The 19,663-nt window shown below is 55.8% G+C and overlaps 2 protein-coding genes across 2 annotated transcripts in view; both read left to right on the top strand.

Annotated features, from left to right (window-relative positions):
• The first annotated feature begins 262 nt into the window (after positions 1-262).
• hivep2b (HIVEP zinc finger 2b) lies at positions 263-13,495 on the top strand. The gene is given in 8 exon segments (XM_084482309.1): positions 263-489; positions 4,836-8,871; positions 9,416-9,636; positions 10,332-10,507; positions 10,831-10,929; positions 11,379-11,662; positions 11,664-12,242; positions 12,842-13,495. Coding segments are annotated over 7 exon segments (5,808 nt in total). The 5' UTR covers positions 263-489; positions 4,836-4,941; the 3' UTR covers positions 13,361-13,495.
• Positions 13,496-17,229: 3,734 nt separating this feature from the next.
• The window catches only part of txlnbb (taxilin beta b), a 7,908-nt gene continuing 5,474 nt past the window's right edge, over positions 17,230-19,663 (top strand). The window contains exons 1-3 of the mRNA XM_084481823.1: positions 17,230-17,462; positions 18,546-18,806; positions 19,442-19,533. Of these exons, the coding sequence (XP_084337949.1) occupies positions 18,557-18,806; positions 19,442-19,533 (342 nt within the window). The 5' untranslated portion in view covers positions 17,230-17,462; positions 18,546-18,556. The remainder of the gene's footprint in view (positions 17,463-18,545; positions 18,807-19,441; positions 19,534-19,663) is intronic.

Here is a 19,663-nt window from a genome sequence, read left to right as displayed (position 1 = left end):
TGTGTGTGTGTGTGTGTGTGTGTGTGTGTGTGTGTGTGTGTGTGTGTGTGTGTGTGTGTGTGTGTGTGTGTCTTGAGAAAGGGGGGGCCGCCTGCCAGGCTGTGAAAGCAGCCGGCGATTTGAAGAGCCACGCAGCGTCGTCCCATCGCGGAGCCCCCCCTGCAGGGGCCCCTTTGCTATTTTGTGCCTGGGTCTGAGCGTCACGCTCGGGTATTTTCTCTGGTGACTAGCTTGCATCAATAGACCCTCTAATGTACACCCGGTCCGTCGCGGCGCTCCACAACTAGTCGGGGAGCCTTTCTCGCACACGCGTTGAACACTCCAACACACACACCCACACACGCGAATGTACGGGTCGGTCCGCGCTGCCTTGGTCCGGTAGGGGCGGTCACGGCGTGGACGCGCGAGACAACACGGACTATGCAACATGAGGAATGCGCGGCGGTTTGACGGCGGACGTTGGACGGCGCGGCGCGCGGCAGGCGGCATGTTGGGTTTACGGCGGAGATCACACGCCGCCTCATATGTGAATGTCAGCCGCCGGGAGACGGAAGGGAATGACGCCCCGCTCCCATAGGCTGCACGTCCGGGCTTGTCATTGATACAGGACACACACAGACACACACGCACGCACGCACGCACGCAAAACACACACACACACACACACACACACACACACACACACACACACACACACACACACACACACGCGCGCGCGCGCGGGGACACACACACACACACACACACACACACACACACACACACACACACACACACACACACACACACACACTGTAACACACTGTAGGCTGATTGTGTGTGCAGGCTGGTGGTGCTGTTACAGTATCGTGGTGGTGGAGGAGTGTTGTTGGAGCGGGAGAGGGGGGTGAGGTGTCCAGGAGTGGGGGGGGGGGGTCTCTCTGAAGACCGCTCCGAAGCTGCTGATATTTTCTGGATTTGTTGTCAGTGTGGAAACTGGGGGCTCCTTTAATGGCTGAGCTCCCGGTGGACCGATAATGTAATGCGGTACCGGAGCATGTCCGACGTCCTCCTGCCAGTCAGCGCGGCGAACGCTCGCAGCCGAGGCCGTGCGTGTACAGACACACGTGGACGAGTGTGTCTGTCTGTAAGGCGCGTGCACGCGCCTTACAGACAGACTGCCCAGCGGAAACCTCGTTTAATCATTCATATGTGCTGGAGGAGGCTCAGTGCTGTATAGGGTATCTGCTGTTGACAGGCGGTTAGACACACACCACACACACACACACACACACACACACACACACACACACACACACACACACCTGTCATATCTACAGTAAATTGCATCTGCTTTGCCACACATGTACTGTACACACACACACACACACACACACACAGCCAAAACACCTTCACAAACAGTATCTACGTCACTGCTGCTTTGCATATACACATACACACACACACACACACACACACACACACACACACACACACACACGTGTATGTACAGACACACACATAACACACACGTGTGAACACACATTGTACACACGTGTACATATGCACATTAGAATTCCATAGAGGAAGCCCTATATAGAACTAGATATGACGAACTAGAACGAGATAGTTCTCTAGATTGGACTAGGACTCGTTGTGTGTACTTAGCTCTATATAGAGCTTGTTCTATAGATAGGACTAGATGGATCTGCTTCTGTGTATATAGCTCTATGTAGAGCTTGTTCCATAGATAGGACTAGATGGATCTGCTTCTGTGTATATAGCTCTATGTAGAGCTTGTTCCATAGATAGGACTAGATGGATCTGCTTCTGTGTATATAGCTCTATGTAGAGCTTGTTCCATAGATAGGACTAGAGTAAGACTGCTCTCTATAGATGGATCTATATAGAGCTACTTCTATAGATAGGACTAAGATAGGAACGGTTCTTAGATCGATCTAGAGAGGACATGGTTGTGTAGCCCGGACCAGATAGGACCGGTTCTGTAGCGGTTACAGCGGCGTGGAGGTCCGTCCCGGTCTGGGTCTGACCGCGGCTCCGGGGTCCAGGTCCACAGAGTCCCTGCTGAAGGTGAGTCCGGATGGGCTGGATGTGTCAGCTCGGTTTCCTCCCCCCCCCCCCCCCCCCCCCCCCCCCCCCCCACCCCCCCCCCCCCCCTATCTCCCCCCCTCCTCCCGGTTCAAAGGTATGCATTGTCCCTGCCGAGGGGGGTGGGTTGGGGGTCTTATCGCCCTGTCACTCTGCGCCCCTTACCCTCCCTCCCCCCCCTCCCTCACCCCCTCCTCCCCCGGGCGGCCAGGATGGACCACTCTGCAACGAGGTCATAGCGACCTTGAACAAAACCTTCTCACCGGCCTGGGGGGGAGAGGGGATCTCCGTAACCCACCCCCCCCCCTCTCTCCCCCTCCCCCTCCCTCACCCTCCCTCCCCCTCCCTGTGGTATGCGACGTCAGGGTTTTACCGTCGGTGACTGTGTGGGATGTCCCCCCCCCTCCTCCCTCCCCCCGACACCATCATCGCCGGGACCTCCCTCCCTCCTCTCCCCCCCCCTCTCTCTCCCCCTCTGACGGCCGCGTCTTCCCCTGCTCCGCTGGCGTCCCCCCCCCTCCCAGGGGGGAGAAGCCCTGGGAGGCGGCCAGGGAAAAAAAAGAAGCTTGTCATTCAGAACTACCGATGGGGGCGACGAATGGGAGAATATCAAGAGCTCACAGCTTACATCTCTCTCTCTCTCTCTCTCTCCTCTCCCCCTCTCTCTCTCTCTCTCGCTCTCTCTGTCTTTCTACCTCCCTCTGCCTCGATCTCCCCCTCTCTCTCAACTCTCTCTGTCTTTCTACCTCTCTCTGCCTCGATCTCCCTCTCTCTCTCTCTCTCTCTCTGTCTTTCTACCTCTCTCTGCTCGATCTCCCTCTCTTTTGGCATCTTGCAAGTACACCTTGAATTCCTGTCCTGTGGTTTTATGCCTGAGGAGCATGTGGGGTATTCTGACAGAGAGAGAGAGAGAGAGAGACGGAGAGAGACAGAGAGGGAGAGGAAAGGGAGAAGAGAGAGGGAGAGGGAGAGAGAGAGAGAGAGAGAGAAAATGAGATGGAGAATAAAAGAGAGGGACGGAGGGAGCGAAAGGAGGAGGAGGGAGAGAGAGGAGGAGGAGGAGGAGGGAGAGAAGGAGGAGGAGGAGGAGGGAGAGAGGAAGGCAGATGAGAGGAGAAGGATGTCCTAATTAAGGGGAACTCGGAGGGTTTTGAACCAGATAATCTTACATAACCTCGTTAGACAGGACAGCGCCTTTGATAGCGAGGGAGATGGAAATACACACGCCCTGAGAGAGAGAGAGGGCGGCCCCCGGCGCAGAGCGCCGCCGGGGCCCCCGCAGCGGTTCACCTCGGCCAGGGGGGACGCGGGGTCCCTCTCCCGGGCTCCCCCCCTGAGGGTCCTGGTACCGGAGGTCTCCGTCAGAGCGGGGTACCGATCACAGCGGCATCAGGTGGAGGGTTCCAGTCCCGTCTCGGTCCTCCCCTCTTGCGGCCGCTGTGAGAAGAGTTCGAGGTCCTTCTTGTGTTGTCTTGACGGTTGTCTGATGGTTTGTGGTTCTGGGGCCGCCAGGCGCCGTCGGGTTAAGTGGTCGGACTGAAGTGCTTTGAACGAGGTGACACGTTTGTTTTGGTGTGTGTGTGTGTGTGTGTGTGTGTGTGTGTGTGTGTGTGTGTGTCGGAGATAAAGTCATGTCCGGTCTGCAGCGAACCTTGTGGACCACACAGACACACGCACGGATAGACACACACACACACACACACACACAGCCGCGCACACAGACACACACACACACACACACACACACACACACACACACACACACACACACACACACACACATCCGCACACACAGACACACACACACAGACACACAGCCGCACACACAGACACACACTCGCTAAATCCTGACATCTTGAGCAATGGTGCTGCCACTGCTGCTTTTTGACATAATTCCTCGCGGCCCTCTTTCTCTCCACTGTTCCGCTCCTTTGCAGGGAAATGTTAATCGATCTCCAGCATTTCCCCTGCTCCCGATATCAATCCGTTAAATAAAGAAAACCCCACATGAGTCAGATTTGAGGCTATTTCTCAATATCCAGGCGAAATCCCACGGTCTAAACTTCAAAACAAGGACCTACGTATGTACCGCTGAAGCTAAACCAGCAGAGGTTCCTCAGAGTGAACCCACACGCGTCAATGTGATTTAAAAAAACGGACTGTATTTTAAGCCTCCTCGTCATCCTCCTCGTTATCGTAGTGAGAGCATGGTGGATTATATCCGCGCCATCTTGAGAGTAAATGTAGGCCTACATCCACAGAAATAACACCTCGGCGAGCACGGGCACACGCACGTCTGAACACCAACCAACTCACACTAAACGGTCGACTGTGACGGATATAGGGCGCTTGCCAGGGGTATGATAGGGCACTATTAGGGGGTTTAAAAGCCCAGTAAAGACCCAGTTTTCCATTCCTGCTGTGGACTCAACCGCTCATTATGAATTTAATAACAACATTTTACTAGGAGGACTTTCGGGAAACGGCCTTCAATGATCCTCCCTCCTTTCCCTAAAAGAGGGATTCACGCTCGCTGGAGGGAGGGATGGCTCGTGGTCCCAGATAGTTTACGGTTGCATCTTTTCTTCTGTTTTACTGGGGACTGGAGACTGCATTTTAGTAACTGTAGTTTGCACAATTGCGTTGACTCGCGTAGCCCAGAGCTCACATGTTATGCTTCACACAGAGCATATCCATAACCCCCTGATTCCCAGTACTTCATCCGTGTTCTCTCTCTCTCTCTGCAGATGACCCGACTCTGCGATCGATTCACGGCAGCGACCCCGTCACTACGGCAACGTGAGGCGAATCCCCTTTTGAAAACCGACCCCCGGGAAGGTGACTTTGAGTTTCATGGAGTCACTCGAAACTATCGCCGAGGTGAAACGCCCCGCGGAGGACCGGGAAAGGAGGAACGCAGCCGCAGCCGCAGCCGCAGCCCAGATACAGTGCTCACCGGAGCCCCCGGCGGCGCCGCCCACCGAGGGCGTCCCGCCGCCGGAGGGGGAGGGCGGGGGAGGGCGGGAGGCGGGCGGGAGGCTCCGGCGGACGCAAGAAGGTCAGAGCCGCGGCACGTGCGGCGCGAGAGAAACGGCCGACTCAGGGAATTCACCGCAATCACCGGGAGACCCGTGCTGCAAGGCCACAGGCCACAGAGACTACGATCCGTCCACGTGTCTGTCTCCGGGCGGACAGGAAGTCGTTGCGGGGCACCACAGGAAGTCCCCCGGCCTGGCCGCGGCGACGGACGCCGCTCAGCAGCCGCCGCCCTGCCACCCCGCCGCCGGGACGGACCCGGCGTTGGCGGAGGCGCAGAAATGTCAGCGGCCCGGGCGGTACGTGTGTGACTACTGCGGCCGGGCGTGTGCCAAGCCCAGCGTGCTGAAGAAGCACATCCGCTCGCACACCGGCGAGAGGCCCTACCCGTGCCTGCCGTGCGGCTTCTCCTTTAAGACCAAGAGCAACCTGTACAAACACAGGAAGTCTCACGCGCACCTGGTCAAAGCCGGCAGCGCGTCCTTCTCGGAGCTGGGCCCGTACGGCGGCGGCGGCGGCAGCGGCCAGGGCTCCTTCGAGGGCGACGGCGAGCTGTACTCGGACGGCGAGCAGACCACCGACACGGACGACGACGGCGGCGTCGGCGTCGGGGACCCCCTGCTGCTGCTGGACTCCCCCGCCGAGGCCGGCTCGGAGAGCACGGCCGTGAAGGTCCTGAACCTCATCGCGCAGAAGAGGGGCGGGACCGCCGCCCCCGTGGCGGGGATGGCGTCTCAGGACGGCTCGTCCCACCTCCAGGAGGTCGCCGCCGTGCCTCCCGCCGGCTCTCCCTGCGGCCGCGCCGTCCAATCCAGCGCCGTGAAGCAGCGGCTGGCGCTCCGCCTCTCGGAGAAGCGCAGCGGCGAGTCGGAGCAGAACCTCTCGCTGCCCAGCCAGTCCAGCAAGGGCAGCACCGACTCGGGGTACTTCTCCAGGTCGGAGAGCGCCGAGCACCAGACCGGGCCGCCCAACGCCAACGCCAAGTCCTACCAGGAGATCATGTTCGGCAAGTGCTACCGGCCCAGCCCCAAGCAGATGACGGCGTACGCCGCCGTCAGCGGCAGCCAGGACGCCTCGAGCGAGCACGCGGCCCCGCGGTCGGAGAGGGGCGTCTCCCGCGTGTTCACCCAGGAGAAGGACGTGGTGGAGCCCATCAAGATCACCACCAAGATGTACGGCCGGGAGGAGATGCTGGCGGAGGCCCAGCCGGGGGACGGCGGGCCGGACGCCGGCCCCCTGCTCCGGAGCAACTCCATGCCCACGTCGTCGGCCGTCTGCCTGAGCGTGCCGCCGTGCCTCCGGGGGAGCCACTCCTTCGACGAGCGCTCCACCGCCGGGGGGATGAGGAGGCTCCGGCGCCAGGCGGCCTTCGAACACTCGGCCCACGAGGGGCACCACGAGAGCGACGGCCCCGGCAGGGTCCCCGAGGCGTGCGGCGTGGCCGAGATGGAGGGCCCGCCGTCGGGCGCCAGCCATCAGAGACACGCCATGGAGCTGGCCACCCGCAAGCGGCGCAAGGAGAAGCGGGAGGAGGAGGATTCGTCGGGCCTGTACGACGCCCAGGGAGACGTGTGCGAGGACGTCGCCCGCTTCCCCATGGACTCCATCAAGGACTACGATATGAAAGGAGCCATGGGGCTCTTGGCTTTAGGGAAAAGCGTCTGCCTTCACGCACAGCCGGACAGGGCTGACATGGAGCTATCAGTGGACACCCAGATATGCAGCAGGAAGAGCGTAGGGAACGTGATATCCGTGATACAACACACCAACTCATTGAATCGATCGCACGTCCCCGAACCACCAGAGTCTTACGTTAAGTATCAAGGGCCGAGGCTGGAGCAAAGCTCTTCGTTTCACGCCTCGTTGGAGCAAAGCGACCCGTGTGAGATGGAGAGCAGTGTCGGCAGGACGGGCCAGTCCTTTCAGATGGGCCCCAAACTGGTGCGTCAGTCCAACATCCAGGTCCCGGAGATCAGGGTGACGGTGGAGCCCGACAGCCCGGAGAAAGCGCCGGAAGTGAAGGTGAAGGCCAAGGAGCCCGAGAGACACGTGGAAGTGGAGTTCCAGTGGCCGCAGCGGAGCGAAACCCTGGCACAATTTCCGCCGGAGAAACTCCCGCCGAAGAAGAAAAGGCTCCGCCTGGCCGACATCGAACACTCCTCGGGCGAATCCAGCTTCGAGTCGGCCTGCACCAGCCTCTCGCGCAGCCCCAGCCAGGACAGCAACCTGTCCTACTGCTCCGCCTTTTCCTTCGACCGCGAGGAGAGCCTCAAGTCCGTCTCCCCGGGCCGGCAGGACGAGTTCGGCCGGCCGCTGGAGCTGCTGGCCGTGCCGGGCAGCGGCCACGCCCTGTCTCTGCTCCACCAGCGGCAGCAGCACGAGATGAGGCGGTCCTCCTCGGAGCAGGCGCCCTGCGACTTGCGCAGGGAGTTCCCCGAGACCCGCAGCGTGTCGTTTGACTACGGCAGCCTCACGCCGGCGTCCAAGGTGCGGCTGGCGGACATCGGCGAGCGACGCAGGGGGAACCTCGTGAGACAGCCGTCCCTCAACATGGACACCGAGCTCACGCCACAAGGCCCGTCCAAAACGGGGCCCCAGTTCCCGAGCGGCGTCCATCCTTTCACGCCGACCGCCCCGCCGCCGCCGCCGCCGCCGCCGCCACCGCCACCGATGTTGTCCGCGTTCGTCACGGGAACCTATCAGTCGCCGCCCGGCGTCCTGGTGCCCGTCCGGGCGCACACTCACCTGCCGTCCTACGGCAGCATCACCTACACCACGGTGTCGCAGATCCTAGACCATCAGTACGACGCAGTGTGCTCCCTCATCGGCAGCGCCGTCACCAGCACCACCACGTCCCAGACCCAGCTCCGCCTCTTCGGAACCCTGGACCACCCGGCGAGCGTCGTCCCGGGAGACGCCAGGCCGGCCTCCCTGAGCGTGGAGGCCCTCGACCTGTCCTCGGCCAAACTGAAGACGGGCATCCCGCTCTCGCTGACCTCCAGGACCATCTCCACCACCAACGCCTCCAGCGGCGGCGGCGGCGGCGGCGGCAACAAGCGCATGCTGTCCCCCGCCAGCAGCCTGGACCTCTTCATGGAGGTCAAGCAGCAGAAGCGCGTGAAGGAGGAGAAGATGTTCGGGCAGATCGTGGAGGAGCTGAGCGCGGTGGAGCTGGGGAAGTGCTACCTGGCCGAGGACAGCCGGCCGGGCTCAGAGATGCAGGTCTTCTCTTCGGCCCGAGCTCCGGACAAATTCCTCGGCTCCCTGCGGCGGAACGACGGCGAGGTCGGCGAGGGCGTCGACTCGGCCATGGACAGCAGCGGCTCCCCGCCGTTCTCCATGGGGAGCGCCGGCGGCGGCGACGCGGAGGACGGCAAGGTGCCAATGGACACGGCCACGCAGCCCGCGTTGACCTCCTCCTCCTCGGACGACCTCCGGCCCCGGCTGCGACCCTCGCAGTTCCCCAGCCTGCGCACCGCCACCGGCGTGAGCTGGTGCTACCTGAACTACGCCAAGCCCAGCAGCGTCCACGGCGACGACGTGGCCCCCGCCTCCTCCGTCTACGCCACCTGGTGCGTGAGCCTGCACAACCCCAACCCCCCCGCCGTCAGCACCAGCGCGGCGCTGGCCCTGCTGCGCTCGCGGCAGCGGCGGGAGGGGTTGCTGTACACGGTGGCCGCCATGTGCCAGCCCGGGGCGGGGAAGCTGGTGTCCTCCCTGATCCTGTGGAGGCAGAAGATGGAGCAGGTGAGGAGAGAAGCAGCAGCTGAGGGCTGTGGTTGTTGTTGTCGTTACCCGTGAAGCCACGCTCGTCGCCTGCGCCTGACCTCGTTGTGGAAAGGAGTGCAGCGCAGGCAGTTTTTTTCTCTCGTTGTTTAGTTCTAGAGGGTTCTGCCGTCAACCAAGGGCAGAATGTGTTTAAGCGAAATGAAAAGAGCGCTATAATAATACGTAGCCTGTGCTGCCAACATAGGAGGGAATGCATGCATTAAGGTCCCTGGGATACTAGTATAGCTTTCTTTAAAGGGCTAATATTGACTATATCTTCGATGAAACGCATCTCACCCACTGCGACTTGCAGTATTCTCAATTTTCCACACATCGCACAATATTAAATGCACAACATGCGACACACACATTTAACACACAACAGATAACGAACAATAGATAACACAAAATGCAACACACAACATGCAACACACAACATATAACACACAACAAATAACACACAACATGAAACACACAGGACGTGTGTGCTAACAAAGCGTTTTTTCTGCCCGCGTGTCGTAAGCTGCAGAGGAAACCAGAGATCAAGGAGGAGGCGGTGGCGACGGCGACGGCGGTGGTGGCGGGGGCGGGGCCAGGGGGGCCAGGGGGGCCGGGGGCGGCGGCCTACGGGAGGAAGGCGAAGGAGCCCAGCTGCAGGCCGCGGACGGCCAAGGAGGAGTGGAAGGAGAGGGAGGCCACGCTGGGCCAGGCGCTGCCAACACGCATCAAGATCTTCGAGGGAGGGTCAGTCCGCCTAACGACTGTTGTCATGTTTGTCATTGGCCGCTGCGGAAGCGGAGCCTAATTAATATTCATTTGAGCGGTTCGGCGAGTGTGTGTGTGTGTGTGTGTGAGAGAGAGAGAGGAGAGAGAGAGAAGGGCAATTAAAACCAATTTGAGGTGCCATCTTGTATAAACATCTTCCAGGCATGGCTGCCAGGTGTCATAACTCGCTGTCGTTTCCGTAACGACATGTCACGTGTCGTCACGACAACGCCATACGGGTTTATGATATCCGAGGCTCATGTGATGCTAATAATAACATCACTAATTATGATGGGATAGGACGGGAGTCTTCGTTGCTACCCTCGCTCGAGGGTACCATACCCTTGAAGATACAGTATGCTCCTTCACTGGCATCATAACAAGTGGAGCGTACCTGCAGACAGTGGACATCATCGCTTGGCCCCTCGCCTTGTGTTTGCATACTTTATCCTTGAGTGTCCCTCATGTCTCTCACTCTGTCTCTACTCTCTCTCCCTCCCTCACTCACCCACACACGCTCTCTCTCTCTCTCTCTCTGTCCCTCTCTCTCTCCCTCCCTCACTCACACACACACACTCTCTCTCTGTCGTTCTCTCCCCCTCTCTCTCTCCCTCCCTCACTCACTCACTCTCCCTCCCTCCCTCCCCCCCTCCCTCTCCCCCTCCCCCTCTCAGGTACAAGTCCAACGAGGACTATGTGTATGTGCGCGGGCGCGGCCGGGGGAAGTACATCTGTGAGGAGTGCGGCATCCGCTGCAAGAAGCCCAGCATGCTGAAGAAACACATCCGCACGCACACCGACGTGCGGCCCTACGTCTGCCGGGTCTGCAACTTCGCCTTCAAGACCAAAGGCGAGTGGCCCGCAGGGTGGCCTTCACTAGAGGGTGGGGGGGCGGAGCATTGGTCCAGGGGATGGAGCCTGGGTTCCAGGGGGGTGGAGCCTGGGTCCAGAGGGGTGGAGCCTGGGTCCAGGGGGGTGGAGCCTGGGTCCAGAGGGTGAGGCCTGGGTCAAGGGGGTGAGGCCTGGGTCCAGGGGGGGGGTGGAGCCTGAGTCCAGGGGGGGTGGGGCCTGGGTCAAGGGGGTGTGGCCTAGGCAGTGGAGGGGGTGGGGCCTGGGTCCAGGGGGTGGAGCCTGGACTGGAAGGAAGCTGACAGTGTTTGTTTTTATCCGCAGGAAACCTGACGAAGCACATGAAGTCCAAAGCGCACATGAAGAAGTGTCTGGAGATGGGCGTGTCCGTGAGCGTTGACGACATCGAGATCCAGGAAGCGGGTAAGGACGTCCCCCCTCCCCTCCCCTCCAGATACCCCCCCTCTCTCCCCTCCAGATACCCCCCCTCTCTCCCCTCCAGATACCCCCCCTCACAACGACCCCCGCACTGGGATTGAGACTCTTTGTTTGTTTGTTGTTCAGAGTTCACCTGGACTCTGCATAGCCTCCCCCCTCTTACCCACTTATTGTATGTTGTACGTCCCGGCACTTAAACATAGTACTTTGTGTAGCATCTTATCCTGTCTTTGTTGTATACGGGGAATGGGTTAACGTAGTGCTTGTTAGTGTTTTGCACAACATCCTTACTGCACCGACGAGATATGTTGTTGTTTTACACAATGTGTCTTCTGACACATTGTGTACTTATTGTGCGTCCGCCAAACGCCCTGAATGTTAACGTCAATGTAAATGTAAATGTTTGTTTCCGTTTTTCGATAAAGTTGAGGGAGGAGCCCAGACGGACTCCAAGGCGGGGCCGGGGGGCGGGGGCGTGGCCAAGCACCAGTTCTCGGACGCCGACGACTCGGACGGCGCCGACGAGGACATGGACGAGATCGACGAGGAGGACGACGACGACGACGACTACGAGGGCGACTCCACGCCCAAGCTGCGGTCGCGGAGCACCAGCCCCCAGCCCGGCGGGGGCGTGGCCTCGCTGTCGGTGACCGCCAGCGCCGCGCTCCACGGCTACTCCCTGGCCTCGCTGCCGGGGGCCGCGCCCGCCGCCGGCGCCGCCGCCGCGGGGGGGGGGGCGCCGGCGCTCGGCCTCCAAGGACAACCCGGCCCTGGTCGCCATGGAGCAGCGGGACCGCCACGTGGACGAGGACTCGCTGACCATGCTGTCCCCGGACCAGAGCTGCTTCCTGTTCGACCCGTCCGCCTCCTGCCTGCTCTCGCCGGGCTGGGAGTCGCCGCTCCGGGAGCCCTCGCCGTCCCGCCTGCGCTACCCCTCCCCCCGCCGGGAGCTGTCCCCCCGGGGCCGGTCCGCCGTCCCCCGGGGCTGGGACGGCGGCTCCCCGCTGCGGCCCGGCTCCCCGGGGTTCTCCTCCCCGCTCTCCCGCCACCTCTCGCCCGTGTCGGCCGAGAGGCCGCTGTCCCCGCTGAGCGAGCTGGCCGGCAGGAGGGAGCCCGCCGCCGTGCGGGGCCGGCAGAGGGTGGTCCTGAGGGCCATGTCCCCGCGCCGGGGGGCCCACCAGCACCGGGGCCCCCCGCCCGCCGCGGGGGACAAGGGCCGGCAGGTGAAGGTGGAGTCGCCGCCGCAGCAGCAGCAGCTTCTCCCGCAGCATACGGCCGGAGCCTTCGAGGCGGCGCTGGTACGTAGCCTAGCGTGGTTAGCGTTGTTTCGGCAGCGGTTAGCGTGGTTTATTTTTTTCCGGTGCATCATTTCATTACGTCCTACATTCAGGGCATGTAGCAGACACTTTTGGACAGGTAGATAGATGTACACGTTATTGATCCCCAGGGGAAATTCTAAATTGAATCCAAAGAGATTCACAATAAGTACATTTGTCTGAAGTAAGAGAAACAATATATCACTGTCGGTACAGTCAGGATGTGCACAGAAGCAAGTGCCAAGCGCTAACAATCACTAGGTGAACCCGTTCCCCCGAATACAACAAAGATAGCTAGGATAGGATTTGATCAAATCTACTGTAAAATAAAACTAAGTTACAAAACCTCCCAGGGAATCACAAACTCATAGAAGATAGGATTAAGAAACAACTTATTGATCCCAGACGGGTTGTTAAGGACCGTAATTTCAAAGAACGAGAAAACAGCCGAGTTGTAAAAGTCGTTTGATTTGATTTGAACATAGCGTGTTATTTTTTTATTTTATTCCCGAGTCAGACGTGTGTTTTTATTACTGAGGAAGGGCCTCTTCTGATCCCGCCCCTCCGCCGTGTTGTTTCAGCATCAAAGGAGCGACCTGGCTCCCAGCATGCAGTGCGGCGCCGGCGTTCCTCAGCAGAACCTCCTCAGCCACCTCCCCCTGCACTCCCAGCAGCCCGCCGGCAGCCTGCTCCCCCTCTGCCCCGTGGGGGGCGTCCAGATGCTGCCCGCCCAGCCCCCCCCCTCCTCCTCCTCCTCCTCCTGCACCTCCTCCTCCTCCTCCTCCTCCTCCGCCCTCAGCCCGCAGGCCAGCGAGAGCAGCATGGAGTGCGGCTCGCTCCCGGAGCCCCCGGAGTCCGGCGGCGAGGAGGTCGGGCTCCACCACCACCACCAGGACCGCCCGTCCTCCTCCTCCTCCGCCTCCTGCTCCTCCGTGGCCTCCCCTCCGGAGGCCGCCAGGAGGAGCAACGAGGAGCAGGAGGAGGAGCCACAGCGGAGGTTGGAGCCCGGTGGCGGCGGCGGCGGCGGGCAGGAGGAGAACGTGCAGACGTGCGTGACCGCCATCGCCTCGCTGAAGATCAGCGTGGAGGAGCTGCACTGAAGGCTCCTCGGAACACCTCCTGGTTCTGGCCTCCAGCACGCAGACCTTTACATCTGCTTCCTGTCAGCTTTTCGCAGGGCCCCGCGTCGGTCCATGTCACGCGTGTATGTGCACACGTGTGTGTGTGTGTGTGTGTGGTGGACCTCCTCCACGTGCGCGCTGGCGTTCCGTCCCTCCAGAGCCCAGCGGGCGTCCCCCCCCCCGGGGGCCCCCTCCTGGGGTCGCTGAGGCTCCAGCTCTGGACGGGACAGTGGAGAGTAGAACTTCATCCACCACCGACCTGTCGTGTTGAATGTGGTTCCCCCCGAGCTTCTCCTCCAGAGGGGCCGGGAACGGTGTAGTTTGGGGGTCCGGGTCAGGGTTTGGGACCACCAAGTCCGGGTCTGGGAGGACCTGGTTTGGGTCCGGGTCTGGGAGGACCCGGGTCTGGGTCTGGGTCTGGGTCTGGCTCTTTGAGGACCTGGTCTGGGTCTGGGTCTGGTCTGGGTCTGGTCTGGGTCTGGAATAACCCGAACAGGCGGTACAGAAGTTACGGACACAAATCAGTGTTGGGTGCAGGTGCAATATGGAAATATATTATGCTAATATGCCTTTGTTTGACATTGTAGTTTGCGTACAATTGCACATAAATATATTTATGAACTCTGTACAGAATATACCTGAAGTATATACTCCTTCGTAGACCGCATACAAAATATTGTGTATTCAACGTGTACATGGAAGAAAAGAAAAAAACTAGACTGTTGTTTAACGTACGTATCATATCGCGGTGTGGCACCGTAGCGCAGTAAGGCGACAAACTAATCGTAAGGGAGAGCGTATGTAAACTATATATAAAAACACTTTGACCAAATTTAAGTAGATGCTTATTGTGCGGTTTAAAACTCTTTTAACGACGAGGTGGTGGCGTGTGCCTTTTTGTTGCTTCAATCATATCGCGTTCCAAAGGGAGGGGCCCTCATCATAGCGTACTTTATCCAGCGGTCTGCCCGGGGGACTTTGATCTTAAGCGTATCGTTCGGTTTTAGTTTCGAGTCCGTTTTCTTTTTGTTTTTTTCTGCTGATTTAGGGCACAGCTTGATTTGTGTTTGAAAAAAAAAAATAATGGATCGTAAATGGTTTATTACGTTGCATCTTTCTTAATGTCGTGGTTTTTAATCTTGATAAACATGCATGGGGTTTGCTATTGCACAAGAATAGAGGAAAGTTGTACGATGTATTTATGTATACTGTAAGATGTATTTATATATTAGAAAACGTAAGCACTTATTGATAAATATTTGACTACTATTTATACCGTCTCTCTACTGATGCAGGTATGCATTGAGCCATCGCTTCTGTTCCTATGTCGTCGTCGCCCTCAACAAAACAAGACTACACCTTTATTTCACCCCTGACCCCACAGATGACCATACCAGTTTTAATAACCATCATTTTACGGTGATTTTGTTCACCGGAGCACTTTGGGTTTTTTCCATCTTTGATAACTAGCGGTGGGGTGGCTGTGGTGGAGTTTGATGCGTTGATACGTTTTATTTGTGACATTCCTGTTTCTCAGTCCCGATTTCTTGTCGTTTTTTCCGACATCTCGAGTGTAGCCAGATAAAGCATTTTCACGTACAGTAACAAAATCTTAAGTATTGATGTAAACGAGTATTACTCTGCTTCTGCTCAAACATGCATTTGAACATTTACCAAATGCATTATTTCTCTCTCTGTGTATATAAATATATACACACACACACACACACACACAAACATGTGGATTTTTATTATTTAAAGTATTTTTGCAGTGCAGTGTAGCTGGATTGTTTATATATTGTTGAAAGGTCAAAGGTCAGACTGAATGCCTTGTGAGGTAGGGGAAATAGCACAGTGTTCGTGTGTTCAGCTTTAAAACTCTATCAACAAACAACACAATACAGTAAATCCCCCTTCTGAGAAATAGATTTCAAATTCAACGTTTGCTCTCTCTCATGTTTACAATTATGAGTATTATTATTATGATTACGTTCTTTCTTTCTTTCTGCAGACGCAGCTCTGCTTTGATTTGGTGTTCTCGTTCCGATAATGTATACATCACTATAATTCGGTAGTTTATGTGACTTTATCTGTCGTGACTTTTGCCGCTGAAAACGCTCATAAAACGGACAGCTTTTATTTGCTTTGGAACCCTGCGTTCAGATTGTGTTTGTTGTGTTTCGTTTTTATCGTGTACTTTCTATTTACTGAACCTGCATTGTGCCTCTGGTGTATCTGAACCCTCCCCCTTCACTCACTGAGGGCGAATCACGTACCTCCGCTCCGGGGGTTGACGGGCGGCTTTGGTAGCCAATCCTGTGTTTAGAAATCTGCGACAGAACCTGCACAGCAAGGACTGGAGGAGTGGAGTGCCTCTTTTATGCCATGAGGGAATCTATGATTTGGTGCTCGACTTTTTAAGATTAAATTAAAAAATATGTTTCAACAGAATATACTTCGAAGCCGAGACTGTGTGTGTTTGTCGCTTTATTTGTTTGTCAGCCCTCCAACTCCAACTCCACCCCTCCTACTGTACATATTTGATAACTCTTGGTGTTACTGTACATAGAGAACACCATGAGTGTATTTATCACTCGGGAATCGGGAAAACAACAGATTCCTGCACTAACACACACCATCGCAATAACATGAAGAGAAAATAAATGAATGCTTCCAAAAATAGACATCACCTCCCCGTGAATAATATTTCAGTGTTGAGCTCTTGTTTCCTTCGGTCTGGTGCCTGTGTTGGCTAGGGGGAAGTTAATCGGACAGGAAGTGAGTACGTGTGATAATGGACGCTGAATCCTACTGGGTCCTTGGATGCTGTTGTCGGGCCGGGGAGAAGGCCTGTCCTAATTCTGGCCAATCAGAAAGACGGCTAACTTCTCCCTCTCTCTTTCTCTCCTCTCTCTCTCTTTCTTTGTTTTTCTCTCCTTCTCTTGCCCTCTCTCTCTCTGTCTGTCTCTTATTCTCTCCTCTTTTTTTTTCTCTCTCTCCTTCTCTTGCCCTCTCTCTCACTCTCCGTCTCTCTCTCTCTCTCATTCTCTCCTCTTTCTTTCTCTCTCTCCTTCTCTTGCCCTCTCTCTCTCCGGATGTCTCTCTCACCATCATTCTTTTCTCTTTCTGTCTCTCCCTCTCCCTCATTCTCTATTTCTTTCTCTTTCTTTCTCTCGCTCTGTCTCTGTCTCTCTCTCTCTCTCTCTCTCTCTCTCTCTCTCTCTCTCTCTCTCTCTCTCTCTCTCTGTGTCTCTCTCTCTAGTTTTCTCAGCTCCAAGGCCTGTCGTTTCCTCAGCTGTGCGACTGTCACCTCGGCTGAAAATAAAATTAGCGACTGAGAAAAGGCTTTGCAGGAGCAGACACTAGAACATAAAATGGATGCTCAAGATGTTCACAGAAAACACTTGAGCACACATTTTTCATGGCCGATTTCTTCTCCACATGTTCACAGGCAAAAACACACACACACACACATGCATGAAGGCACATGCACAAACACACACACACGCAAACACTCACACAAAGACAAGGACAAGACAGACTACATACATACATTTACATACACACACACACACACACACACACACACACACACACAGACAGACACTACACTCTGTTGCCTATCTTAATATCCACACTGCTAATGTCGTTTCATTCACTCACACAAGGACAAGACAGACTACATACATATATTTACACACGCACACGCACACACGCGCACACACACACACACACACACACACACACACACACACACACACACACACTACACTCTGTTGCCTATCTTAATATCCACACTGCTAATGTCGTTTCATTCATGGCCGTGACGGCCAGCGACGTCTGACTCCCAGGTCCCCGGTTGGTTCCCTGCGGTGCTGCGGTCCGGACAGCAGGAACGTGACCCGGTGTGATGTGTGGACTCTTGTCTTTACACCCGTCACCCTTCCCCCGTCCCAGCTCTCAGACCCCCCTCGCTGGGTTATTTTGAGGAGGACTTCTTCACAGCTGTCGGTGCATGCGGTGGCAGCAGCGGCCCTAACCCTCTACGCTTCACGTCTTCCCCCTCGGCAACCCGGTCCCGGTAAGAGTTGATTCACTTGTTTACCCCGCGCCACGCTGACTATCCAGAAAAATCCAGGAAAAACATAACCATAGCCTAATAATCAATAGTGTGTGTCGGTGGCCTGTCGAGTTTGCACGTGGTGCTCTGAACTTCTCCTCGAACTGTTGCGCTGGTTACTTTTGTTCCGAGCTTATTGATTGGTTGATTGGATGACTTGACTCTAAACACTTTAACGGAGAAGTTCGGGAGTTTGGAGGGTAGCTATGCGTTCATTGGCTTAAGTTATGTGTCAAATCATCTCCGTTACTTTTTTGAAAACACAATTTGTTTAGAAACGGGAGACGTGCGTAATTTGAAATCACCCCTCGGCGCTTCTTGGAATGCACGCACAGCCCTGCTTCCTAGAACAAGAGTGAGAAAATAACCCTGCTTTCTCCACTCCATTAAAAGCAGCCTATAGCTGATTTATAAACATCAATCATATTTTTGTTTTGTTAAAAAGCATTCGGTGTGTGGTTGCCAACAGTGAATTGTACCACTATAAATAGACAACTTCAAAGGTGGACATGTAACGTGCTATACCGACGTTGACATCAATAAGAATGAATTGTGAAATAAATAAATAAATAAATAACTTGCCCATATTAAGAAGTTCCTAAAATAGACCGTGCGCCCAGGAACAGGTGTCATGCGCTCTGCGCGTGGAGGCGCGTGAAGGCTGCGCACAGGCGGGCTAATTTTACGCACGTAAACAGGCCACGCGCCTCCGGGCTAGCACAGCGGGCCATCGGACGATGGCTCGGTTATAGTGAACAGTGCCAACCGCTAAATGCTAATGTATGAATATAAAGTATTTTGATTGGTCCACCTTTCCCTATGTTCTGTTTGAATGGAATAATTCATGTTGAAATGTTGAATAATGGGTCGTCAGTGCCGTCACGTCGTTATAAAAGCCAATGCTCGGGATGTCTGCTTTGGTTCATTTGTATCAACGGGGTAGAAACGATTTCATCCTTTTTTATAGCCTAATAGAAAATGAATGGACACCAAACAATAATAACGTGCTGCAACGTGGCCTACTGTTTGGTATTTTCTCCTCAGTACTGACAATAATGGAGAGTTGCCCAAAGAGCGGTGGTATCGCCGTGGCGGCCCCGGAGGCGGTGGCCCTTCCGCCGGGTCAAGAGCACGTCGACGACCCGACGGACGACGACCTGGAGCAGCGGCTGGAGGACATCATTAACACCTACCAGACGGAAGAGGGCGCTGTGGAGCCCGAGGACCCCGATGAGTTGACGGGCACCAAACACACGGACTCCCGCCGGGACCAGAAACTGGAAAAGAAGATGCTTAAAAACCTGGGTGGGTAGCAGGCGAGACGATTTATTTCGGTTACGTTTACAGGTGATTTATTTATTTATTTTCCTGAGGTGGGTTGCGTCAATTTTGTTGTGCTCAAGGTGTAGGTGAAGAAGGTGTTGGATTATCATTTTCGTATTATCTACCAGAAATGGTGGTAGACAATCCAATTAGTTCAGAAAAAACAAAGAAAGGACACTTACATAAACCCAAATAAAACCAGCTCTGGAATCCGAAGAATTCCATCAAGGTGACTTCACTAATCTACATCTACATGGTCATGGTCGTGCTCTTCTGTCTCCAGAACTTTGATCGTCACACTGACGACCCAACATGGACTTCATTGCTTGGATAAATATTTGAAGGAGAATGAAATTTAGGAGAATCTGTTCCAAACAATGATTTCATGCAGCATAGCTTGTACGTTGTATTTTAGGATTCATGTTTGTTCCAGTGGTGTGTGTTTAAGGTGAAGCATAACATTCTGTGTGTGTGTGTGTGTGTGTGTGTGTGTGTGTGTGCGTGCATGCATGTGTGCGTGTTTGTGCCTGTGCGTGTGTGTGCATGCGTGGGTATATGTGCGTGTGTGTGTGTGTATATGTGCGTGTGTATATGTGCGTGTGTGTGTGTGTGTGTAGGTAAGGAAGCCATGCTACTGATGCAGAGTCTAAACAAGCTTGGAACTCCAGAACTCAAACTGGAAGCCATCATCAAGAAGCACGCTGAGCTGGTGAGTCTCCCACCCGACCCAGCGCAGAAACAAACCATCCATCTCATCCTTATATCAGTGGAAGGCTCTATGTGTGTGTGTGTGTGTGTGTGTGTGTTTATATGCGTGTGTGTGTGTGTGTGTCTATATG

The sequence above is a fragment of the Micromesistius poutassou genome, assembly GCF_964030765.1.
Source record: "Micromesistius poutassou genome assembly, chromosome: 17".
In the NCBI taxonomy this organism is placed as follows: domain Eukaryota; kingdom Metazoa; phylum Chordata; class Actinopteri; order Gadiformes; family Gadidae; genus Micromesistius; species Micromesistius poutassou.
The sequence above is the reverse complement of the archived record's forward strand: the minus strand, read 5'-3'. Positions and strand labels throughout refer to the sequence as shown.